Source organism: Chrysemys picta, chromosome 3 (genome assembly GCF_011386835.1).
Source record: "Chrysemys picta bellii isolate R12L10 chromosome 3, ASM1138683v2, whole genome shotgun sequence".
In the NCBI taxonomy this organism is placed as follows: Eukaryota; Metazoa; Chordata; order Testudines; family Emydidae; genus Chrysemys; species Chrysemys picta.
Genome location: NC_088793.1, coordinates 63305535 through 63331792, shown reverse-complemented (window position 1 = coordinate 63331792; position 26258 = coordinate 63305535). Strand labels below are relative to the sequence as shown.

Here is a 26258-nt window from a genome sequence, read left to right as displayed (position 1 = left end):
ATAATAGAGTGCCAAGGCTGAAGTGCATAATGTTTGGGCGTTGGTGCCCCACGTTTTGACCTTAGTCACTGTCTTTGCGGTCATGATATGTAAGAATTCTATCCAACGTGACACCTAGATAGACCGGATGTGAATCATGCTTTATTTGCCGACCATTGAGAACTATGTTCCACTCTCTGCCCGTTTCTGCATGATGTAAGTGGAAGACACTTGACATAGTCTACTTGGTGTCAGGTGCCACTGCTGACCGTAATCAACCATAGCTGCGTTCAGAATCCTCTCAAGTATGTCAAAGGAGTGTGACTGAGTGTCAAGGCATATGTCGTCTGCATAAACAAACTTGCGAGACCCGGTATATAGTAGGTCATTCCAATATAAGTTGAATAAGGTTGGAGATAATATTGATCCTTGCAGGGGGCCGTTCTTCTGGTGTCTCCAAGAACTTGTTCTATCACCAGTATGCACACGGAAATGGTGATTTCTCAAAAACAGAGCCATTGCACGTACTAACCAACTTGGCATAGTTCTAGACAATTTCACCAAAAGGCCCATGTGCCAAACCATATTGTATGCTGCGGTCAGGTCAAAGAATACTTCCAGTTACAGGTAAGTAAGCTCCATTTTCTTTGTACTGTATTTGCTTCTTGGTAAGATTTCAGTTTTATTTTCCTTTACAGTAGTTACGTAAACTTGTTAACTGCATCTCCCCTTGTGAAATCTCTGGTAATTTGCCATGATATTTACTTGGGACATGTCATTAGCCTTTGGAAACAAGAGACTGTTAAACTTAAGCCTAGCATATTACCACTGTGTAAGGAAGACCCTACCTTCCTTCACTGTATTTTTAGCACATTGTAGAATTGAGTACCACGTTCACACAAAGCACATTTACATAGTCTTCTTAGTGTGCATATGCACTCAGTAGAATATATTAATTGGTCTTCCAGTTCACTCTGTCTGGTTTCATAATTATTAGGGAGGGGCGGGGGGGAAAGTTAAGACATGCTTCTTAGAAATTCCTTCCGTAGTACTTTGCAATTGCAACAAAAATGGAAGTTGGCCCTACTCTCAATTTCCATACCACTTTTAAGAATGAATTTAGTTTGAAATGGGGGGTGTCCTCATTTTTTGACAATCATACAACATAGAAAATATTAATAGTTGCATCAGTTTTTTAAAATGCATTTACTTGTGCTGTGATTGCAGGCAGGGACTGCTGTTCTGTAACTGGGGGCTGTATTCATCAGAGCTACATTCTAGCTGTTGCTCTAGGACTCTGCCTATGAGAGGAAATTTTTTGTCCCCTTAACCATCTTCTTTAGGAGGGCAAGGACCAGGCCTGGGCAACAGAGAAGAGCTATAGATAGCCAGCTGAATTGCCTGGGAAGCATGGGAGTACATTCCTCTGAGCCATCTTCTGATTGACTGGTGGTGAGGGTCTCAAAGCTCTCCCCTCATTTCACTCACTAGCCACATACCCTCCCCATGTACATCAGACACACATGTAGGAGCCAGAAGCAAGAGAAAACTGCCTGCTGTTGTCCAGGAAGAGAGTTATATAAGAGTATATGATTTCTTGCTCTAACCAAGAACTGTAATTTTTGGCTGTTACTCCTTTTTTAAACTGCTTGAGAGGAGATATGGGAGACTTTTTAAAAATTTTAACCCAGATATTATAATATGTAACTGTTCAATTTCTTTTCTATGTTTGTTTTTTTCCTTCCCCACAAAGGCGGCTTTCTTCACTTATGTGGGAAGTTCGGTACATAGAACATAATACACGCACGTTCAATGAACCAGGAAGCCCTATTGTTAAATCTGCCAAATTCGTTACAGATCTTCTGCTACACTTCATAAAGTGAGTTGATGAACAGATCTAATATTTTTGTTCTATTTTCTAACAATAGATAAAAAGTGACTAGTAGATAATTTTGCATGTTAATGTGAGCCTGCCATCTACTTTACTGAAGGTCAGAAGTGCAAAACATTTATCTTTAGAAAGGGAGAGGGGAAACTCAAGGGCTATGTAAAGAACATTATGTCAATTACTGCAAAATAGGATTCAGTTTAATGCACTGGAGTTTATAAAACAAAACATTTCAGAAACAAGGAATTGAATAATGACAAATTAGAAATTGAATCTGGACATTAACATCCTAAGGCTTTTTTTTTTTTCAGGAAATATTTATGTAGAATATCAAGAAATATTTGAAACTTTCTAAAAGCAGAAACATACCAATTACTCTTGAAAGGGAAATTTCAGAATTAAATTAATTATGATATATAGTCTGATTTTTCATTTCCTACATAAGCTTTCTGACAAGTGATAGATTTAGTGGTTTATAGAGGGTATAGATACGAAAATAATCTCCTTAACACAGTATTAAAACATGGAGCTAATAATTCAGTACCTGTAGGAATTTCATTCTAAAACCTTCCCGTTTAGTGTAACTAGAGCTAGTTGGAAAATGGAAATTGTGTTTCATGAAAAATTTGTGTGGTTTGTAAAACATTTCATTTTTGATTAAAATTCTAAATAAAATATTTTGAGAATTTTTGATGTAAAAACCTACTTTCAATTTATTTTCTTCCCCCTCCACTCCTTTCTCCAGCGGGGAAAAAAAGTAAAGGGCAAGTTTAAAACAAAAAAGTAAGGGAGTGATTTTTCAGTAGTGCAGTCATGGCCTCTTAAACCAGATGGGCCCTTCCAGTCTCATACTAAAATTCAGTAGAGAATAGGAATAAGAGTCTTTGTCAGCATTTTATTTGTTTAACAATTTATTAATATACTGTGCCATCTTGATCAGGCCTATCTAGTCAAGATCAAAGAGCATTAGAGAATTGTTAGTGTGCAGCAGAAGGGTCCACACGAACAATTAGTATGCAGAGGGAAATGCCAAGTAGATTTACATCCCAGTTTGTCACCAGCTAAATGTTTGTGTAGACAAGTCCTTAGACACATTGTGTAAGAGCTGTCTCATCCTTAAATCACAGAAATGCTTACCCAGTTCTTGTTCGTTGTTAGGAGCCACACATAGAGGTATATGTCTATACTGCAGTTAAACAGCCCTTAGCCCGAGCCCGAGTCAGCTGACTTGGGCCATCCACAGTTTTTTAGTTGCAGTGTAGACATACCAATACTCAACCAAAGAGCTCAAATTGGGCCAAGGCAGGTGCCTGATAGCACTAGTGAATCAGAGTCAACTAGGTAAAACATCCTCCATAAGCCTCTTGCACAAAAGTAACAAAATGGGAGCTGAAGAACAAGATCCTTTACAAATTTCAGTAAAAGATAATGTCTGTAATCCCACATACCCTTTGTGAGGGGAGTCCTGCAGAGGTGCAAAGTCTGGAATTTTGATTTGTCCAGCAATGGCAATATAAGCACATGTAGCTGACTCCAAACCAATATCTTGGGGGAGAGAGGCACATGCCCAAACCCTTCAGCTTGATACTGTGTAATAACCATCCCTTTTTCTGTTTTGGATAGGTTCTTATACCATGCCCATCACCATAGTACATGAGCGCCTTCTAGTAATACATTAAGCAACATGACTACATATCTGTCATGTGGTGTTTGTTCTCTCATTCTCTCCCCAGACAGAGAAGTGTGTGTAGTAGCATGTGTTGTTTTGGTCAGGTTCTTTTTTTTTTCTTGCTGGGCCTGGTCCCACTCAGTCCCTTTTTGTTCTTCATTCAGTTTCATATAGTCGCTCACTCACTGCTTGCTCTCTGATTTCCAGGCCTCTGCTTCTGTAACTGGGGGCTCATTATTCCCTCCCAGCGCTAGGCTGGCAGCTGCCTCCATTTGGGAGAGGAGCTGCCACTTCTACAGTCACAGCACAGTCTTCCCACCCTGAACATATCAGGCTCCCCACAGCCAAAAGAAGAGGATTGGGGTACTTTGCAGTGGGAGTTCAGCAAGATAAATCCTCGGGTACCAGTAAGGGGTAGTAAGATTCTCTCTATCCTGGGTTGGAGAAGCTTCTCTGCTGCCTGGCAGGGAGGAGGGTATCTCTCTCACACAAAATTGAGATGCTGTTGGTGCTGAAGCCGCCACTACCCAAAGCCTCTGCATCGCCTCTTCCTGACACCAGACTTATTAATACACACACATTCTATGTTGTGTATCGGTTAAAGGTCAGTCTATACATTATATTCCTAACACAAAAGCAAGGAAATTGTTTTAAGACATCAGCAATATATACCCCCTCTTCCTCCATCCACAGAGACGCCACCCCTTATTACTAGAATAACCACTACACAATGTTAACTCTACCCGACTAGGAGTGCCAGCATTCCAAACTCACTGCCACTACTACCAGAAACAAGCCAGGCTTCTCTTTTTTCCTTTTCTCCACCTATCCCTTGTGTGCAGTTCTGGAAAGTCTCTCAAACTCCTGTTTGGGAATGGCAGTGTAGAAAAGCTGGCATCCAAGCTGGTTCAGGCCTGAATGGTTTCACAACGAATCCTGGTCTTTGACAGAATTACTGGTCTTTGTCAAAGATCCTCTTTTCCAATACAACACAAATGCCCCTACATTAGCAAAAGCCATTCCCCATGTACCATTTGCAGATGCAGGGAACATTACTGGAGATGTATGACAAAAGGGAGTGTTGTATTCCTTTCTTAAAGTGTTCAAAAAGGCTTACACATACCTCATCAGAGAATGGAGGTAGCAAATATACTTCCTGTTCTCCATCTGTTAACTGCTGGGCATAAGGATTTGGTTATGAATAACATAATTAATCTTTTCCTTTTATTAATAAAATAATTGCATAACCTCAGAGGGACCCCCAGACTTTCACTATGCATTCATTTCTGACTTTGTACAGTATATTATTGAAACTGGAGAGGCCCAAAAAATTGAGAGACTCAGAATGTGAATTGTCTTAAGGCTAATTTTCAACTGGTTGAACTCAAATTAATTAACAGATTTACTTGAAAATTACCAGAAAATTGATAAAATATCCAAAACCAGTAAATCTGTGTGTTTTTAGGACTGTTTTTTTTTTTTTTTTTTTATAGTGTTCCATGTATTTCTTATTTTTTTACTCAGGTTATGCGCTGAAACTTTGGGGCAGACACATTGTGCATTACATATACAATAAAGGTTGAATTTCAGCTTTAAATATAATATAGAACACGGTGTTAACGATAGCATCACTACTACTCCTCAATAATCCTTTGAGGAAAAATAAACAAATGAAGGTCTTTCATTAGATAAGGATCTAGTCTTACTTTTTATAAGCATCAATTATCATATTAAAATCATTAGAACACAAGACTCTAGTATGACAGTTTTTCTTCTCAATGTTACCCTTTCTGTTGATCTTCAAAACAGAATTGTTTCAAGGAAAGTTCAGAAAAGCTGCAGTAGTCCTATATTTGTTTGATAAAGTCGTCATATATGTTCAAAGCTGTATTAGTTATCTGCGAGTGGGCAAATAATACTTATGTGATATATCACAGAATGTTCATTAGCAAATGCATATTTAAATAATTTGAAAAGAAAACATCTACAGATTTATTTATCTAGTAAGCCATAATGGCTCATAAGGAGATGATCTAGCGCAGCAGTTCTCAAACTATGGGTTGGGATCCCAAAGTGGGTAAGGACCCCATTTTAATGGGGTCACCAGGGCTGGTGTTAGACTTGCTGGGGCCCATGGCTGAAATACAAGCCCCACCACCCAGGGCCGAAGCCCAAGCCTAAGGGCTTCAGCCCTGGGTGACGAAGCTCAGGCATCACCTTCAGCTCTGAGCAGTGGGACTCCGGTTACAAGCTTCCTGCTTGAGGCTGAAGCCCGAGGGCTTCAGCTACGGCCCCTCCCACCTGGGGCGGCAGGACTCAGGTCGGCTTAGGCTTCAATCCCCACCTCCTGGAGTCGTGTAGTAATTTTTGTTGTCAGAAGGGGGTCGCGGTGCAATGAAGTTTGAGAACCGCTGTTTGATATGCATTTCTTAATATTTCCTCAGTGTATATGCATTTCCTGGAGTCACTGAAACTTATCATTTGTGACTTTGACGTAGGATGTATGCTCTGTAGTGAAGAGCATCAAATACTTTAAAGTTATTGCACGTGTGTAGCAACTTGCCTGGAAACATCAACGTTTTTGTTTATTTTGTTTTCAAAATAGTAAAGGTGATGTGTAAATTAATTCCAGTTTATAAATCAGTGTTTTAAGCTGCATAGTAAAGGAGCAATAAAATAGCCAAAAACAGTAAATCTGTGTGTTTTTAGGATTGGGAGGTTTTTTTGGTAGCATTCCGTGTATTTCTTATTTTTTTAAATCCATTGTTCCTACATGCTTTTTTGTTGACTAAGGTCTGAGCTAAACACAAAAGTTGCCTTGGTTTAACTAAAGATACCTTTTTAAAAAACTGATTTAGGTAAGCTAGTGCAAAACACCATGTGGACATTCTTATTTTGGTTTAATAATAGCTTGTATTGTTTTAGTTTGTGCCCATTAAAACATACCTTTAAATCAGCCATTGCAGCGTCTTTGTGTAGACTAGGTCTAAGTCTGTAAGTTATATAATCACTGACCTGAAAAAGCAGAACATCTCAAAGATGTTGTGGTTGTCCTTTACTACTCTTGGCCCTATGCTATTAACATTTTTATCAGTGACTTGGAAGAAAACATAAAATCATTACCAATAAAGTTTGCAGATTACACAAAGATTGGGGAAGCGGTAAACAGTCAAAAAAGGACAGGTCACTGATACAGAGCAATCTGGATTGTTTAGTAAGATGGGTGCAAGTGATCAATATGTATTTTAATACTGTTAAATGTAAATGCATACATCTGGGAACAAAGAATGAAGGCCATATGTATAGGATGGGGGACTCTATCCTGGGAAGCAGTGACTCTGAAAAAGACTTGGAAGTCATTGTGACATCAGCTGAGCATGAGCTCTCAGAGCAATGCTCTTGGCCAGAAGGGCTAATGCAATCCTTGGATGCATAAAAAGAGGGGAACCTTGAATAGGAGTAGGGAGGTTATGTTATCTCCTTATTTGGCACTGGAGCGATTGCTGCTGGATGTTTGTGTCCATTTCTGCTGTCCACAATTCAAGAAGGAAGTTGATAAATTGGAGAGGTTTCATAGAAGAGCCACAAGAATGATTAAAGGATTAGAAAACATTCCTTATAGTGGTAGACTAAAGGATCACAATCCATTTATCTTAACAAAGATAAGTTAAAGGGGTGACTTGATCATAGTCTGTAGGCTATAATACAGTCTGTATTTTTTGTTCCCCATACCTATGTGGGGAACAAATATTTGATAATGTGCCCTTCAATCTAGCAGACAAAACTCCTATGGCTGGAAGTTGAAGTTAAACAAATTCCAACTAGAAATAAGGCGCAAATATAGCAATGAGCGTTATTAGCTATTGGAACAACTTACTTAGGGTCATAGTGGATTCTCCATCAGTCACAGTTTTTAAATCACGATTGTTCGTTTTGCTACAAGATACACTCAAGTTCAAACAGAAACTCATTCAGGGAAGTTCTATGACTTGTGTTATGCAGGAGGTCAGGCTAGTTGATCACAATGATCCCTTTTCTTTTTTTCTGTGAATCTCAACTGCTGCTCTCAACAGCATCCTATGGATTGATCAGATGTGTCTCTAATGCAGAATTGCTTAGTATACACCCCTGTGGGTGATAGTTTGTGTTGTTACATAACACAGTCAATATTTTGGGGAAAATTTCCTCTCATTTAAGGTAACTGCTTTAGTATAATGCCTTGCCAAATTAGTCAAGATCCCCAAACCAGTAATTCATTTTCGTTGAACTAAATCATACAACGTACTAAACAGTAACAAATATTAGTACAACACACTTCAAACAGCAATGTTAGGGGAAAAAAAGTTGTTTAATTACAAATAATGTCTCACATTACCAAGACTAATATATATTAACCTTTTTTTTTTTCAAATTAATATAATTTTAGGTTATGGTGAAAGGTTTTGTATTCTAAGAGGTTAAATCCAAAAATAATGTATTTGGGATAAAGTCTAGAATTTTTATAACTGATTATTTTATGCTGAAGGAGTGACATTTTTCATTTAAAAATATCTGTTACTGTAAAATAATTAGCGTTGGCAGGATTAGATTTTTATCGGTAATTGTTGACTTCACCGTAATACACATACACCAACAAAAAATATTTCCATTGACGATAACTAAAATTTACAACTCAGCAAAGTAAGAAAAATGCTTCTTGATAACTTACTAGATTTTGATATAAGGATAGTTACTTCATGTATTCTGACGTGATGTTAACTTGCATTTCAACGGTTGTAAAATTTTAAGTTTTTGAACAACATCTACTATCATCTACTCAACATCTACTATCATTGAATAATTGTCTGATCTCCCTATAATTTTCTGTAACTGTAAAAATCTAAATTGATAAAAATTGAAAAAAATGCTTAAAATTAAACATCGATATTAGCTATCGAATTTAAAAAATCAAATTATGCCAACCCTAAAAATAATCTGTTAATTTTTTATATATTTTAAGAAATTTAGATAATCAGATTTTTGGAGGTTCCTTACAAATTCCAATGTAATAAACTAACTTCCTTATTGTTATATTTCTGATTAGAATTCCTACGGTATTAATCAGTATTTCTGTAGTCATGATTACGTATGACTTGAAAAAATTTGTTCCACCTCTAAAAACAAGTTGATAATATACAACGGGACACAAATATACACTCTGTTAACATACAATATTTCTTGCTGTGCAGAGACCAAGCTTCCTATGATATAATTCCATTATATAATACAATGAAGAAGAAAGTCTTGTCTGACTCTGATGAGGTAAGCTAACAAAATACCACACGCGTGTCGAAATTCCACTTTGATTTTTTTTATTCCGTTTGAAAAATAATTGTTTAATGTGAAAATAGCTAAGAGTAACCACAGTATGATGGCTTAGTACTCTGCACTGGTGTTCAAGAGAAATGGGGTTTTACTACTTGCTGCAGCTTCCTGCTGCAAAGGCAGTATATTCAGCCCATTGTGAGAGGATAGAGAGTGCCCTGTGCCACCCAAATGCAGTCCTTCTAACCTAGGGTTACCATATCTCATAAATAAAAAAAGAGGACCCTCCACGGGCCCTGGCCCTGCCCATTTCCCCACCCCTAGCCCCGCCCCAACTCCGCCCCTTCCCCGCCCTAACTCCGCCCCCTCCTCCCTCCCACTCCCAGCCAGGGGGAAAGGGCTGCCCCAGCGCTACCGGCTTCAGGGTTTGCTGGGCAGCCCCCAGACCCTGCGCCCCCAGCCGGTGCTTCCCCAGCGCAGCTGGAGCCCGGGAGGGGAAGCGCCCAGCCGGGGGCGCAGGGTCTGGAGGCTGCCAGGCAAACCGTGAAGCCGGTAGCGCTCGGGCTTTGGGCGGCCCCTATGCCTCCGGACCCTGCGCCCCCAGCCGGGCACTTCCCCTCCCGGGCTCTGGCGGCGCATGGTCCGGAGGCACGGGGGGCTGCCCGAAGCCGGTAGCGCTCGGGCAGCCCGACTCTTCGGCTCTGTTTAAGAGCCGGGCTGCCCGAGTGCTACCGGCTTCGGGCAGCCCCCGTGCCTCCGGACCCTGCGCCGCCGGAGCCCGGGCGGGGAAGTGCCCAGCTGGAGGCGCAGGGTCTGGAGGCACGGGGGCTGCCCGAAGCCGGTAGCTCTCGGGCAGCCCGGCTCTTAAACAGAGCCGAAGAGGAGCAGAGCCTCCAGCCGCGGCGGCTCTGCTCCTCCCCCACTCTTCGGCTCTGTTTAAGAGTCGGGCTGCCCGAGCGCTACCGGCTTCGGGCAGCCCCCGTGCCTCCAGACCCTGCGCCGCCGGAGCCTGGGAGGGGAAGTGCCCGGCTGGGGGCGCAGGGTCTGGAGGCACGGGGGCTGCCCGAAGCCGGTAGCGCTCGGGCAGCCCGGCTCTTAAACAGAGCCGAAGAGTCGGGGAGGAGCAGAGCCGCCATTTTCCTGGACATGTTCGGCTTTTTGGCAGTTCCCCCCGGACGGGGGTTTGACAGCCGAAAAGCCGGACATGTCCGGGAAAAAGAGGACGTATGGTAACTCTATTCTAACCAGTTGAGGAACAGTGGGTGAAATTCCCCCCACCCTCCAATCCAATGGTACATAAACTTTGTGCACACTGTCTGTATGGGGGTGAATTTCACTCCACATTTACAAACTCAGAGAAGTCCTAAACTGCTAAAAATATATATATATGGTGATCATCATGTTTCAGAAATTTGAGGGTTTGAGAGGAAAATGTGATGAAAAAAATAGGAAGGGTCTCAGGGTTCTTATGTGGAGCATCTTCCAAAGGGACAGAGAGAGACCTACAAAGAACTGGAAGTATAAATACAGTATGTAAGGAAACAATTTCTCAAATGTGTTTATATTTTAATGTTGTACGACTCATTTTTTTTTGCTCAAAGGAAGAAGAGAAAGATACAAACGTGCCAGGGACATCCACTAGAAAAAGGAAGGTAATATTTTCCCTTACTTAGCTTCAGTGATTTATACCACTCTGAATAGTTCCATAAAAGGATTATACAAGAAACATTAAAAACTGAAATGCTCTATGGTGGCATAATCCAGTCTTTAAAATATTATGTATCTTCCCCATGAGTCAACTTTAACAATTGTAGTTTCTTTATTAGCAGTAATGTTAAAAACATTTTTACCTGTTCCATTATGTATTACTGGTTTGCTAATAATGATTCACACCTTAATTATTTTCATTTACCACTTTACTCTTTAATTTGTGAAAACAGCTAGGCTGATTAATGTATAATAGTCACTATTGCCATTTCAGGATCATCAACCCAAGCGGAGGCTGCGCAACAGAGCACAGTCATATGACGTTCAGGCATGGAAAAGACAATGCCAGGAGTTGTTAAATCTTATTTTTCAGTGTGAGGACTCTGAACCTTTTCGCCAACCAGTGGATCTCCTTGAATATCCAGTGAGTATTTTAGTGGGGGCAAGACTGATCATAGTTTGCATACTTGGGATGAGAGGGAGTTGCAGCTATCTTTTTCAACAGTTTTTTTATCAAAATCACTATAGTGGTGTTAGTCTCATCTAGGAAACCTGACTCAATTCCTGAGCCTTTGGTCAACTGGAGTAATCAGGATAAACTTAATAATTTGAAGGTAGCTCATGATCATGCATGCATGCTTTTGAGATAATTATATATCGTATATATTCATTCATAGGCCAAATATTTTTGGTAAAAAAGTGACGCATCAGGCAGGGGTTGGCTCATAGATTCATAGACTCTAGGACTGAAAGGGACCTCGAGAGGTCATCGAGTCCAGTCCCCTGCCCTCATGGCAGGACCAATACTGTCTAGACCATCCCTGATAGACATTTATCTAACCTACTCTTAAATATATCCAGATATAAACGGGTCTACACCAAAATTTGATGATTTTAAACTCTATGGAATCATTGAATTGAATATCTAATACATTGTCGTTTTGTTTACCTGGAGCGTCTGCAGGTATGGAGCCCCTCAGCTCCCTGTGGCCATGGTTTGCCATTCCCAGCCAATGGGAGCTGCGGGAAATGCAAATAAACAAAACGTCCCGACCCACCATCAGCTTACCCTGATGGACGGGAGCCAAAGTTTGCCAACCCCTGAAATATATGGTCAGCTTATGAAAGGGTCGTACAGTTTTTGCTATTTTTACCTAACCATCTTGGGGGGGTTGACTTATAAACAAACAGGCTAATGAACGAGTATATATGGTAGTTAGATTTTTACCAAAGCAAAATGGTTATTTTTTGGCATTTTTTTACATGCCAATATTTTAATTATAGGCAGAGTTGGCAGCTGTGCTTATGAGACCCTGTTTTCAGTAGCTTATAACCTAGCCAAACTCGAACTGTTGGGGCTAGAATTTCCATATCAGTTGTCTGCCTTAGGCTGAATGACTTTTGTAAGTTTCAGCAAAAAAAACCCCAAACATTTGGTTATTTCTGAGAACAAGCTGTGGGAAAAATACAAAATTTGGCAGGTGATAATCCTGGTGTCAAGGATGTGCCTTGTGTTGTCGTTGTGAAAATCCATCCAAGTTTGGTCATATTATAAACTTCTGAAAATTGCAGTGTGCACATACTCAGTAGAGGTTTGTTAGAGACAGGTAGCATTATTTTCCAAAGATATTGTCTGCACTGAGCATGCTGCATTCCCTCATGGCTCCTGCATACCGAACATACACTATCCCCACAAAGTGACTAAGCATGCTTAATCCCAGTACTGCTGGGAAGGAAGGGGGATGAGCAGGACTTTTCTTGAAATTTCTCATCCTGGCTGCTGGGGACCATTGTGGTGCCTGCCTGGCACCAGAACTGAGAGCAGAGACTCTGTCCCCTGTTCTCTGTTCTTCCACTGCTGAAGTACAGGAAATGTGGTGGAGGAGGAGAAAGCAGCCTGACTTGCTCAAATGCAGTTGAGCAAGAAGGATGGACAGTCTGAGACAGACAGATGCAGGCAGGGGCAGTAAGAACAGTGAAACACATTAGCAAGTTATGTGTTTCCTGTCCCTTAAGTGCCTGATCAACCAAGAAGATAGCCTGCTACTGCTGCTCCCAATACCCGATTAACTTGAGTGGTGGAGGTCTGTGCTTTGGATCTAATGGTCCAAATCCTGCTGATGATGTATGTGACAGTCACTACCGTTCAATATGATGGGTCTTCATTTTTATTTCAGTTTGCTTTTTTTAAAAACGTAGCAGTTTACACTAAAACAAAACTAGGTCACACACTTCCCCTCCTTCCCCCCTCCTCAGAGATGTGTAGTAAATGAGGCAGGGATTGCAGGTAGAGAAAGGATAGGTATCATGGTTAATGTAGTTGAATTAGAACGCTGGAGTACTAGATTCTATCCCTGCCTCTTCCACAAAGTTCCTATGTGATGCTGGGCAAGTCACTTAAACCAGACTTTTCAGAGCTGACTACCAACTGTGTGCACCTCATTTTCTGGCTGCCCAATTTGAGACATCAGGAGCTTGATTTGCAGAAGTGCTGAGCACTTACTGTTGTTACGGGGATCAATAATAGCTATGCTCAGAATGTATAAAGTACTATAAAAATACTAAGTACTCTGAAAAAACTCAGACCCTAGACATCTCAAATTAGGCACCCAAATTTAGTGCTTCAGTTCCCTGTAAAACAACAATATCGTCATCATCATATCTCCAAATGGTTTTGTAAAGAATAATTCATTAAAGTTTTTGAATCACTTAAATATTACAGTGATGAGTGTTATAGATAAGTTTGTGGGGAAATTAATAATTCTGTACTCAGTGTAGAATTTGGATGCTGTGCAGTCAATAACGTGTAGGCTACAATTGAATTACGAGAATTAAAAAAGCCAGAATAACTGCTCATTGACTGAACAACATTCCTCCTGTGCACTGAGTGAGGAGAGGTCCAGTAGAAAAATTAGTATGTGATCATGTAATTAAAGACTGTGTCATAATGCATATGCACAAGGGGGACAAGCTTAATTCTGGCACTTCCTGACTTTTGAGTGCTTGACCCTGCAACACTAATGTCCTTTAATATAGTTTTCTTCTGTGTAATAATAGTATTTTAGGTGTTTTCTCCTCTGTATAGCTATATTTTTTACCATAGCCTCTGCCTGAATAATCCAACAGTCAGTCATGTTTACTCTTCTCTCCAGGTTGTTAATTTGATAAGATGTTCTTTCACATTTTCCTTCTAAAGTTGTCACTGGATAAAATAGTCAGTGAGAATACTGCTCTCTGTTTGCATGAGAGTTCTATAGAAGAGAGTAATCTAGCTTTAAATGCAATGGTACCCAAATTGTGGGGTGCGCCCATTTATGGACATGCAGAGGAACATTCGGAGGGGGGAGTAGAGGGGAGGAGCAGCAGGGACCAGGTCAGCCCCCACCAGGGGCAGGGCGGGAGCGCCATGCTTCCAGCCCTGTTCCGACCCTTAAATTTGTGTGGCCTTCATTTTGGAGGCTAGTAGGACTTTTCAAGGATCAGCTGTAGCCTAGTACCATCATCCAAATTATTTTTTATTCAAATTCATTTTTTAAAAGCAACTGTGCTGAAATTCTAGGTGCTTTTGATAAACTTTGGGAGTTGTTGTGCCATCCAGGGAAAAAATGTAGGGGGAGAGATACAAATGCCCACCTGTTGTTCATAACTGCCTTAAATTAGAATTGAAATTGTTCTCTTTCTACTGCATTCCTGCTTTCAGTGAGGCTGATGCACATCCATATCTTAGATATCAGAAGGGGTATGAAATTTACTAAAATAGAGCTCTTAATTTTCTTGTTGTTGAAGTTGTTCATTTACCAAATAGAGTTGACTTTGTATCAATGTTCTTTAAAATGCTCAAGTTTAAGGTCAACTCTGCCAGGAGCAACATTGCCTCTTTCAGATCAGAAGGCAGTGCTTCCCTAGAATAGATCTTGAAAGATGCTTTTGTGGTCTTCTATGCAGACTTTTAAAGTTGACATAGAATTGGGCAAAGCTATTCTAATTGACAAGTAATTTTGTCCTACTGAATGAGAGATGCTGGGCTCAACAAAAATAATTTCTGTTACATGTTGATTTGCTAATAATTTTTGTAGGATTACAGAGATATTATTGACACACCGATGGATTTTGCTACAGTTAGAGAAACTCTGGAAGCTGGCAATTATGAGTCTCCAATGGAATTATGTAAAGATGTGAGACTTATTTTCAGCAACTCTAAAGCTTACACACCAAGCAAAAGATCAAGGGTAAGGATATACAATTTACTCACCCAAATTCTTGATATGTATTTATTTAAGGGAAGTTCACATACCTCAGAAACACACAAGATAGTAAATGATTTTTGTCAGAGATTAAATGTTAAAACAAAACTGGGATATTTCTTAACTCCAAAAAGTTTAAATGCTTATTTCATCATAAATATTATTCCTATTATGAGACAAACGGAAGAATGTTCAGCAAGCTACATTATAAATAAGAAGAGTGTGTTTTGGTCATTAAAGGCTTGAAAGTTCTGTGCTGCTACTATCTTGGATTTTCAGTTATCACCTTTGGGATGAGGTGTAAATGAACAACTATTTGAGACAAGGTTGAAAAAGTGATAAATTGTGTGGAAGGAGGGATGTGTGGAAAATGGGATATGATTGGACACACTGTGACAAAAAATATTTCACTGATATTTGTGAGAGGATAATAATTGTTTCTCCATAACTGAAACTGCCTCCAGAAATCCCCACACTTGGAATTACACAAATCTCAGAACTTTAGTTAGCCTAGGAGAGGACAGTGACATTCTGAACTGTTCAGTGGTGGTCATTGACACTGCTAAGTGGCATTTCCCTGTTTTTTCCATCTGTCAGCTGATTTTGGAGCTGCTGGTCACTGAGATGATAGCTCTATATCAATGGTTCTCAACCAGGGAGTACATCAGCTCATCTAGATATTTGCGTAGTTTTACAACAGGCTATATAAAAAGCACTAGCAGAATCAGTACAAACTAAAATTTCATACAATGACCTGTTTATACTGCTCTATATACAATACACTGAAATGAAAGTACAATATTTATATTCCAATTAATGTATAATTATATGGTAAAAATGAGAAAGTAAGCATTTTTTCAGTAATAGTCTGCTGTGACACTCATATTTTTATGTCTGATTTTGTAAGCAAGTAGTTTTTAAGTGAGGTGAAACTTGGGGGTACATAAGACAAATCAGATTCCTGAAAGGGGCTCAGTAGTCTGGAAAGTCTGCTCTACATTTTCTCTTGAAAAAAAATTTCCTTCACTTTAAGTACTTAGTCTTCTGGTTTGAGAAATCCTATGGAAGTAAAGGCAGCACATAAATGTATTGGTGATGCAAACTACAGCATGCTACTAATGGCCTTTCTTCTGCTCATCAAGGGCTAAGTACTAACAACTAATTCTGAGACTTAAGAGGAGTGCAGTCAAGTATGCTGTACTTGAGGGTTTATTCGCGTGTGTGGTGCATTCTCCTCCAAGTCTTCTCATTTACTGTTGTCCTAATACAGGAGACAAATTTCTTAGCAGACAACCTCAGTCCTCCCTACTTATGTCATCCACTGGAACTGGAGTGCTGTTACCTCCATATCTCTCATCAGTTTATTTAGAAATTCAAATTGTAAAAGGCTTTTATCTTCAGTAATTTTAAGGTTGTCAGATAAGGTTATTCCAGGTGCTTGTGGAGTTCGTTTTTTTCTCCATACACAAGCTATATACGTCACAATGGAAGTGGCTTCCAATCTGGTTCCAGCCATTCATTGGTATTTCAGTCCCATTCAGTACCTCTCATTTTGGATTACTTGTACTTTTCTCTGAAAAGTATACCTGATAGCTGCTTATGTCTATATCTCCTAGCAGGTCAGACATCAATCTTTATCCATTTGTAAAACAGGGTTTTAAGAGATTCCTTCACTTGTATCTTCTAGTGAGGTGTTTGGCAACTGTCACACCTAACTGTAAAATCTAGGTGCTGGACTGACTGACTGACTGGTGCTTTTAGTGAGCTGTTATGTCTGCCTTCATTTGTCATTTTCCAGGCACTTTATTCCTCCTCCCCCCCACCCCCACCCCCCAAAAATACTCTAGCCAGTCCATTTGTTTGTTTGTTTTCCCAGATCTATGGCAACGGTACTCTATTAATTGGATATGAAACAAACTCTCATCTGCTAGGTGGCTAGGACCAGGTCTCTCCATGAATCATCCAAATTCTCTGTAGGCTTAAGGGTAAAGACTAAGGAAATATCTAAGGTACCCAGGTAGTCCAGTTAATTAGAGTTGTGGCAGTGCTTGCAGTCTACTTTCTCTCTCCTCTTGGGGTGGATTGCTACTGCTGAGTAATGTTCTGTTATGGGGATATATGGACACAACTTAATGTGGGAAAAACTAAATTACTTAGCACTGGATTACTATGGTTCTCAAAATGTATTCCCATCACAGATGCACGTTGATACTTGTTCCCTTTTCCATCAGAGCCTGTAGTCTGGAAAGTCAGAAACTCGGGGAGAAGGGCCATGCACCTCTTTCTAACCTCTTCCTTTGTGCCAATCTGTATATTTTCACAGGGTCATGGCCCACTTTTGGGTAAACTGCTTTGATGGTTCAAGCTAGACCCACGAGAGTACAGATCTGTGGAGTCTACTGTAAATTTCATTTCATTCTTACTTAGACATTAAAACATCTCTTCTCTATATTACTGTGTGTAGTTTTCTAAACAGATATTGTTATAGATATTCAGTAAAAACAAATGCTACTGGAAAACTGTAAAACTTAAAAGATTTTTTGTATTATTTGCTTATTCCATACATTGGTTTCTCTTTTTAATAGATTTACAGCATGAGTTTGCGCCTTTCTGCTTTCTTTGAGGAACATATAAGTTCTGTTTTATCAGATTATAAATCTGCTCTGCGCTTTCATAAAAGAAACACAATGAAGAAACGAAGGAGGAAAAGAAGAAGAAGCAGTTCTGTTTCCAGTAGTGCTGCATCAAGGTACATTAATTTCTATAAGATAATACGAAATGCTATATAAGTTTGAGATATCTAAATAATAGAACTTGGTGTGGTGTTTTTTAATACTTCCTTTACTATTCCCTATATTGCAGAATGATATATTTGATATGCAAGTCCCTATGATGTGGAAGATTTTTAAACTTTAATTAAAGCTATCCTGGTGTAAGTGATTAAAATTCAAATAACTGCTAAACATACAGTAAAACACATTGTTAGGATAGTGATGGCATCATGCTTTGTCATATAACTAGCTTTTACAGTGATTCTTCACTAAAGATTCACTTTTCAGGGGCTCAACTAAATGAAATTCCACTGTAAATGTCATATTTTAACGTATTTTATATAGAAACAACTGTTTTACTCCCACAATCTTAGACACTACCTAGCATATTGCTTTATTTATCCCTGTAGAATATTAAATGTGGTCATCCAGATTACAAATCTTGCTTCTGTTTACAGCCCTGAAAGGAAGAGAAGGTTAATAAAACCTCAGTTGAAGGCAGAAACCTCTGCCGCCTCATCATCATCAGTTCCTGTACGTTCAACAGCACTGAGACACATTGCTGCTCAGATGAATGGAAAAGCAGCTGAATCTTCCTCTTTGGTGCGGACTAGAAGTAATAGGGGGATAACAGATACAGCTGTTACAGAGCAACCATCCACTTCTTCAGGAGGAAAACCTTTAATTTCAAAACCTAATACTACTACCGTGTCAGGGAAAACAAGTAGGTTTTCATAATTTTTGCAGCTTTTTAAATTTAGAAGTTTACTGTTTCTTAGACATTAGTATATTTGTAGCTGTTTCTTAGCACTGCAATGAGGATTAGGAATAGGTACTGTGTATTCAAGTTAACAATCTCAGGAAAGCTCAAAGAGGGAGACTGAAAGGCTCAAGATTTTGGTAACAGAACATGGAGACATTCCCCTCTAGGTAATTGGTTCAAATTTGGCACAGCTCAGTAGTGACTGAAAGCCATTACCTTCCTGCTGAGCCAGATAAGATTTACAAAAATAATATAAACCATTATAATGAATGATTCAGTATTGCTTATACAATGTTTGTCTCTTTTTAGTACTGGAGAATTCCACCAAACATTCCAAGAACCAGAATATTCTATCAATTCCTAGCCAATCCAGTTACAGCCACAACACTAGGAATAACTCTTCAAGAGAAAATGTGGAGAAAGATAAACAAATCAAGCGTAAAATGAAATCATCCACTATTAATCAGCAAGGTAATGTTTGTAATAACCACCATTAATTCACATAATCAGAAGATTAACTACATGACTGAATTACTCCATTAAAATACCCCTTTGATTTCATAGTTAATATAAGTGTTTTTAGAATCTGGGTATATTAACATAATATTTATACTGTAATTACATCATCATATAGTCAACTTTCTGTTTATATTAATTGTAATTGCAAATATTGGGTTGCATAACTCTGATGTGATTTCAGTATATTATAAAGTATTACTGAATGTTTTAAGATAAGCAATGTTATAAATATGTTCAATGTTAAAAAAAAACTTAAAATCTGAAGAAATTTATTCAGTTACTTTTATCAGAGAAAAATAGGGCATGTCTATACTGAGGCACTAAAGAAAGTTAATCCAAATTAATTTTAAAGTGGATTAGTTAAACTGCATTAGGCCCTACGTGAACACTCTTATTCAGAATTAAAATTTGTTTTGTAAATTAAGCTAAACGAAATTTAATTCTGAATAAGAATGTCCATACAGGGGTTAATGCAATTTAACTAATCCACTTCAAATTCATGCGTTTATTTAAGTCAAATTAATTTTTCTGGGTGTACCTGTGTAGACAAGTCTTAAGAGTGTAAAGCACAGATCCCTCCTGAAGAACAGCACTCAAGTCTTATGGTTGATTTAATTTAGTTTGTAGTTTATATTCTCAAATTAAATAGCATTTTGTCCAATATATTTAATCAGAATCTGAAACTACTGACTCAGAGTGCCATAATCTGGAGATAATGGGAAATATTGTAATACCAGGAGGTGTAATCTAAAAAAAAAACCAAAAAAACAATAACAGAAAATGTGGAAATGGCAGAAGTGCTAAATGACTTTTTTTGTTTCAGTTTTCATCAAAAAGGTTAGTAGCATTTGGCTGTCTAACATAGTGAATGCCAGTGAAAATGAGGTAGGGTCAGAGGCTAAAATAGGGAAAGAACAAGTTAAAAATTACTTACACATCTTACCAAGTCACCAGGACCTGATGAAATACATCCTAGAATACTAAAGGAGTTGACTGAGGATATATCTGAGCCATTAGCAGTTATCTTTGAAAAGTCATGGAAGATGGGATAGATTCCAGAGGATTGGAAAACGGCAAATATAGTGCCCATCTATAAAAGAGGAAATAAGGACAACCTGGGGAATTACAGACCTATCAATTTAACTTCAGTATCCAGAAAGATAATGGAGCAAATAATTAAGCAATCAATTTGCGAACACCTAGAAGATAATAAGGTGTTAAGTTTAACAGTCAGCATTGATTTTTCAAGAACAGATCATGTCATACCAACCTAATAGCTTTCTTTGACAGAATAACAAACCTTGTGGATGGGGGGAAGCGGTAGATGTGGTATATATTGACTTTAGTAAGGCTTTTGATACTCTCTCTCATGCCCTACTCATAAACTAGCAAAATACAACCTATAAGGTAGGTGCAACCTGGTTGTAAAACTGGTCCCAGAGAGTAGTTATCCAGTCAAGCTGGGAGAGCATATCAAGTGGGGTCTCACAAGGTCCAGTTCTATTGAATATCTTCATCAGTGATTTAGATAATGCATAAACAGTACACTTATAAAGTTTTCAGGCAATACCAAGCTGAGCGGGATTGCAAGTGCTTTGGAGGATAGGATTATAATTCAAAGTGATCTGGACCAGGGGTGGCCAATGTGAGCCTGAGAAGGAGCCAGAATTTATCAATGTACATTGCCAAAGAGCCACAGTAATACATCAGCAGCCCCCCATCAGTTTCTCCCTGCTCCCAGCGCCTGCCATCCACCATCAGTCCTGCTGATCAGCGCCTCCCTCTCTCTCCCCCACCTCCCGATCAGCTGTTTCATGGCATGCAGGAGGCTCGGGGGAGGAGGGGAGCAAGGGCATATCTGTCACAGATGCCATGACTTCCGCAATCTCCGTGACTTCTGCAGCAGCTGGTGTGGCTGGTCCCAGGGCCGCCCAAGCAGCTGGCCCCGGGGACAGCCACACTGGGCACTGATGGAGCGGCTCCACAGCTAGTCACACGGGCAGCCCCACAGCCAGCCACACTGGCCGCTGCTCAGTGCCCCCCGCCCCACCAGAGCAGCAACCTCCCCCAGCCCCACACAGCGCCCCCTGTCACAGCGCCCTTTCTCCCCCTCTCTTCCCCCCCAGCTAAGATTTAGTCAGGAGTATAGAGTACAAGTCATGGACAGGTCATGAGCAGTGAATTTTTGTTTATTACCCATGACTTTCATTAAAAATACCCATGACTAAATTGTAGCCTTACCTATGAGGGAAGATTGCAAACATTGTGTCAAGTATCAGAGGGGTAGCCGTGTTAGTCTGAATCTGTAAAAAGCAACAGAGGGTCCTGTGGCACCTTTAAGACTAACAGAAGTATTGGGAGCATAAGCTTTCGTGGGTAAGAACCTCACTTCTTCAAATGCAAGTAATGGAAATTTCCAGAGGCAGGTATAAATCAGTATGGAGATAACAAGGTTAGTACAATCAGGGAGGGTGAGGTGCTCTGCTAGCAGTTGAGGTGTGAACACCAAGGGAGGAGAAACTGCTTATGTAGTTGGATAGCCATTCACAGTCTTTGTTTAATCCTGATCTGATGGTGTCAAATTTGCAAATGAACTGGAGCTCAGCAGTTTCTCTTTGGAGTCTGGTCCTGAAGTTTTTTTGCTGTAAGATGGCTTCCTTTACAATAGAAAAAATTCCTTTTTAGGGTTTTATAGGTCAAAACCAACAACTTAAAATTACACCCAAAAGTCAGTGCAGAACTCTGGCAACTGTGTAAACCTACTGTGATGTACTGTTTAACAAGGGGTGGACACATTCTGCAACAGTATACCTTTGTGAATGCAAGAATGCTCAAGGTGCTGGTTTAATCTCCATTTATCAAAGACGTGGACAGATGTAGTTGCTCCGCATCAGAAGAGAAGTGATGTTAATGAGTAACTGGTTTAAATTGAAAGATGTTATTGAACTGGAAAAGTTTTCAGTTACACAGCAGAAGCAAGAGAAAATCCCAGGATTGGTGGCGTGGAAATCAAATACGAATATCACACCTCTTAAATGTTCCTCATTGCCAGGATATCACTTCTTTTAGTCCCAAAGATTCCTGCATTCCACACAAATTTGGCATCCAGACTTTTATTTTTGAAAACCATTTACATCAGAAATAAAGAATCATGGAGCCATAGTGACAGAAAGCTTACTTATACTAAAGCAATGAGTCCAGCAGCATTTTAAATTTCCTGCATGAACAATGTTTTTACTTCAGTTTTTGGGTCTCTGTCACACGTGTCCCACATTTGGGCCTTCACAGATGAAGGCAGTTACGGTATGTCATCCACTCAAACAGTATTTTATAAATAGTGAATGGAATAGTTTTATCAGGGGCCATTGGGAAATAAAGAATGTAGATTTCTCTTACATATTATTACTCTGTTATTTCTTTACAGCAGATTGCAAAAATAATGCTTTGGCATCAGGAAGCATTCAGGTAAATGGACATGGAGGGCAACCTTCAAAACCTCCAGTTAAAAGAGGGCCTGCACGGAAACCGAAGATAGAGGCTATTAGCAGTACATGTGAAGTGGTGCACAAGAAAAGAGGTAGAAAACCAAAAAAGTTACAAATTGCTGAACAGATGAATGCAGAGCAGAATTCAGTCCAGACCACCAGGGACATGGTAATAGAAGAACCCTCAGTTTCTAGTGCATGCAATTCTCTTTCTGAAAATAATGTGAAGGAAGCTGTATTACAAAAAAAAGGCCGTGGAGGTAGAAAGCCAAAAAGAAAGACACAGACACGTCAACCAGACTCAGACCTTATAGTCCCTGCAAATGTTAAGATGCAGACAAGAAGCAGGAGGAAAAAAACGGATGAGCCTGTAGAAGAAGAAGGGTCTGAGGAACTGAAAGATTCTGAACCTCACATGAGAACTAGAAACCAGGGTAGGAGGACAGCCTTTTACAATGAAGATGACTCTGAAGAAGAGCAAAGGCAGCTATTATTTGAAGACACCTCTTTAACTTTTGGAACGTCTAGCAGAGGCAGAGTCCGAAAGTTGACTGAAAAAGCAAAGGCTAATTTGATTGGTTGGTAACTGTTACCAAACATATTCCTTAGAATGCTATGAAGCAGGTACAGTTAAGGAGTGAGCAGAACAAAGACTTCTGCTTCCCTGCTGCTATTATGGATTAGAAGAATATGTTGTGATTTGAAAAAATTAGCAAAAAAGAAAACTGAGAGAACACTTCTTTGAAACAAATATATATTTTAAACTTTTGCTATTTATTGCCCTCCAGACAGGTTATGCATTTCAACAGTCATTTTGGTCATAGTTAAGAATAATTGAAGACCTGTAAATAAGCAATTACTGACGTTTTAGAAGTGAGAACTACTGTACTCCTGAGCAGTGCAGAGTATTTCTGTGATTAAACAAAGTGATAGAACTTTTAATGCCACAAACTGAGAACAGAAGTCTATTTTTGACCAAGCAAGGTACATTTTTATTGATTGCAGAAGGCATGTCTCCCAAAAAGGCAGATATTGGCAAAGAGTGGCAGTAAATTAAGAATTACATTTCCATTAAGGACAAATGCAAAATTAACAAATTTTGCTAATCTGAAAATGTTTAATTTGAGTAATGATGGAACATTCAACTGCAAAAGAAGCCTAGCACAGGCTGTTGGTTTATCCAAGTTCTGCCAAACAGAGAGAAAATGTAATCACAATATATAAATATATATATAAATATATATATATATAAAATATATCCACATTGGAAAAAGTTTGACTAATATGTCTAATTTTTCAGACCTTGATTCTTGTATCAATCACTAAATCTCTGTTTATTGTGCCAAAGACTGAGAAACAGTGCAGTGGAAAGCCTTCTTTTCTTTATCTTTTTTTTTTTTTTTTTTTTGAGTGTCAGTACTGCAAACACTTTTCAAAGACAAGACTGTGTATCATTCTATATAGCAAGTTGTTATAAATTGTGCTGACATGTATCCTCTTTTGGTACTTACAATAGAAAACAGTAACGCACTGATGGGGTTCTTTGACAAAGATGTTTTAGACAAAATTTATAATTGGTTAAAGGATTCAAAGAAATTACAGGAAAAAGTATGGGCTCATGAAGTTTACTTTCTGATCTGAATTGATTGTTTTCTACAACTTTTGATGTGTTGAGTAATCTAAAAATGACTTACAAAGAAGTGTGTATGTGTAGATTGTTATATACACAAACACATACATATACAATATTACCCAGGTATAGATTCTCTTTTTCAGGATTTTTTAGATAGCACTAGAATTTAAAAAAAAAAAAAAAAAAGGGAAAGAAAAGAAAGAAAAAGAAAAGAAAAAAAATTTTAAATGTCATACTTTATAGTTTAATTTTAAGGGGAAGATTGGTTATTTTCAATTATTAAAGGTTAAAAAAGGCCAAATCACTTTTTATGCAATCATGTTTTATACAGTGGTCTCATTGCACATTGTGTTTTTTCTGCACTTTTTACGGTATACTTATCACTCTGACATAAGTCAATATACACCCTAAAGAAAAATTACATTTAATGATTGTGCCTTGTATTCTATTATTTCTTGCATCCTTAGTAAAATTAAGTTGTCTATTGTAAATGATAACTATATGACTTAGGGGAATGTATTACTATATATACTGCTGTGGAAAAGAAAAGCAGTTATTTATTTGTTTATGGTACATTTAGTTATTTTATACCTTAAAAACAAACTTTAATACCATTTTCTATTGCTTAAAAGGTATTGTCCAGTTTAAAAAAAAGTATAGAAATAGTAGTATTTTCTGAGATCTGGTATGGTACAAAAATGTAACCAAAAATTTCAGATACATTATTTTGGGGTAGCACGAGACAGTGTGTCATGACCCTGATTTAGAAGAATAAAAATTGAAAATTAAATATTAAAAAGTAGAGCCTAGTGCTGAAAACCCTTACTCATACAAGAAGTCTTCATTTACAAAACAAGTCTGATGGACTTAAGTGCAACTGCTGAAGAAAGAATTTTCAGGATTTAGGACCTTTAAACTTGCACAGATTTTCTTTGTTCATTCTGGGCCAAATCCTATACTCATTATTCTGTTACAACAAAGTCTATTTAAGAAATGTCTGAGCAAGGAAATCAGGAGTTGGCTCAAGAAGAGTAGGTATTAGCTATAATTTACCTATTGTGGATAAAAACCAGTAACCCATGTACTTGGCATTTTTAGTATTGATTTATGTACCTGTCTTCATTACACATCTTTATATGAAATTAAGTAAACTATTTTCCAGAGCCTGACTGGATTACTTTGACTCTGAGTTTGGGGGGCATGGATTTGATTAATTTGATTTTGATTTGTTTATTTATTTTTTCTAACAAATGTTTCTTTACTATTAAAATACAGTTGCTAAACATATGGTAAGGTGGAAAATTATGGTTGTACAGTTAAAAAATAGTGTATTACACAGTTCAAAACTAATTCAGTTTAGTGTGAGACTTAACAGTTAATTTTAAGGATCTCACTGCTGATAAGGCAATCAGTTTCAAATATGTAATTTCCTGATGTTATCTGCATTGTAATGTAAGAAATTAGAGTATATCTAAAATTCAACTTCTGTATTTACACTATTTGTAATGTTTTATATGGCATGATTATGTATATATTTATACACAGAAAATACTGTATGTAATGTCGGAGAATGGAATAGCACACATTCCCGTTACATTGTATGAAAACTGTACATCTTAAAATCACAAGAATAGAAGGCCTTATCTGCAGAACATAGATACATTTTTCCCTTTCTATAGAGATCTGTGACATTAAGCTACAGGGTTTTTTTTAATTCACATTTAGAAATATTGACATTGTTTTCTTCTTAAATAGATTGTGAATGATTTGGATCAGTTTTTTATAGAAACAACACTTTAAAAATTATGAGAAGTAATACCAGATTTATTAAAATATATATTTTTATAATTTAGCTTCTTTGGGTTGTAAAAGTTTATTTATGAGAATTAATACCATACCATCATGCTGTAGGTCCTTTTTTGTTTGGAAGAATGTATTTGAGATATTTGCAACTTATTGTACCAACAAAGAAAAAGAGCTTTTGATAACTAAGTCTGAAGGTTTTAAATGTGAGCAATAAGCTGTGGTTCAGCAACCTGAAAGAATTTCAAAACTATAGTTACATGCATGTAATGGATAATGCTATCTCAAGTATCTAACAAATCATTCAAAAATGGAATATTGAAATAACGTGTTTTTCACATATAGATTATAAATCTTATATACATGTGTTTTATTGATATACAGTCACACTAATCTTACAAATCTGGCAGCAATGAACACAACTTCATTCAAATCCATTGATATTTGACTTTTGATATGGGGATATTCAATTGTTTTCTCTGGTGGTGGTGGT

At 38.4% G+C, this 26258-nt stretch overlaps 1 protein-coding gene across 3 annotated transcripts in view; it reads left to right on the top strand.

Moving 5' to 3' along the window:
• The window catches only part of PHIP (pleckstrin homology domain interacting protein), a 334334-nt gene extending 311226 nt beyond the window's left edge, over nucleotides 1–23108 (top strand). For 2 of the 3 annotated variants that reach the window (XM_065588082.1, XM_065588080.1), the window contains 9 exons: nucleotides 1733–1858; nucleotides 8765–8837; nucleotides 10442–10492; nucleotides 10822–10971; nucleotides 14624–14776; nucleotides 17377–17540; nucleotides 18021–18286; nucleotides 18635–18796; nucleotides 22269–23108. In XM_065588082.1, coding sequence (XP_065444154.1) covers nucleotides 1733–1858; nucleotides 8765–8837; nucleotides 10442–10492; nucleotides 10822–10971; nucleotides 14624–14776; nucleotides 17377–17540; nucleotides 18021–18286; nucleotides 18635–18796; nucleotides 22269–22915 — 1792 coding nt within the window. In that variant the 3' untranslated portion in view covers nucleotides 22916–23108. The remainder of the gene's footprint in view (nucleotides 1–1732; nucleotides 1859–8764; nucleotides 8838–10441; nucleotides 10493–10821; nucleotides 10972–14623; nucleotides 14777–17376; nucleotides 17541–18020; nucleotides 18287–18634; nucleotides 18797–22268) is intronic. The other variant, XM_065588081.1, reaches the window with a different exon arrangement.
• Nucleotides 23109–26258: the final 3150 nt, after the last annotated feature.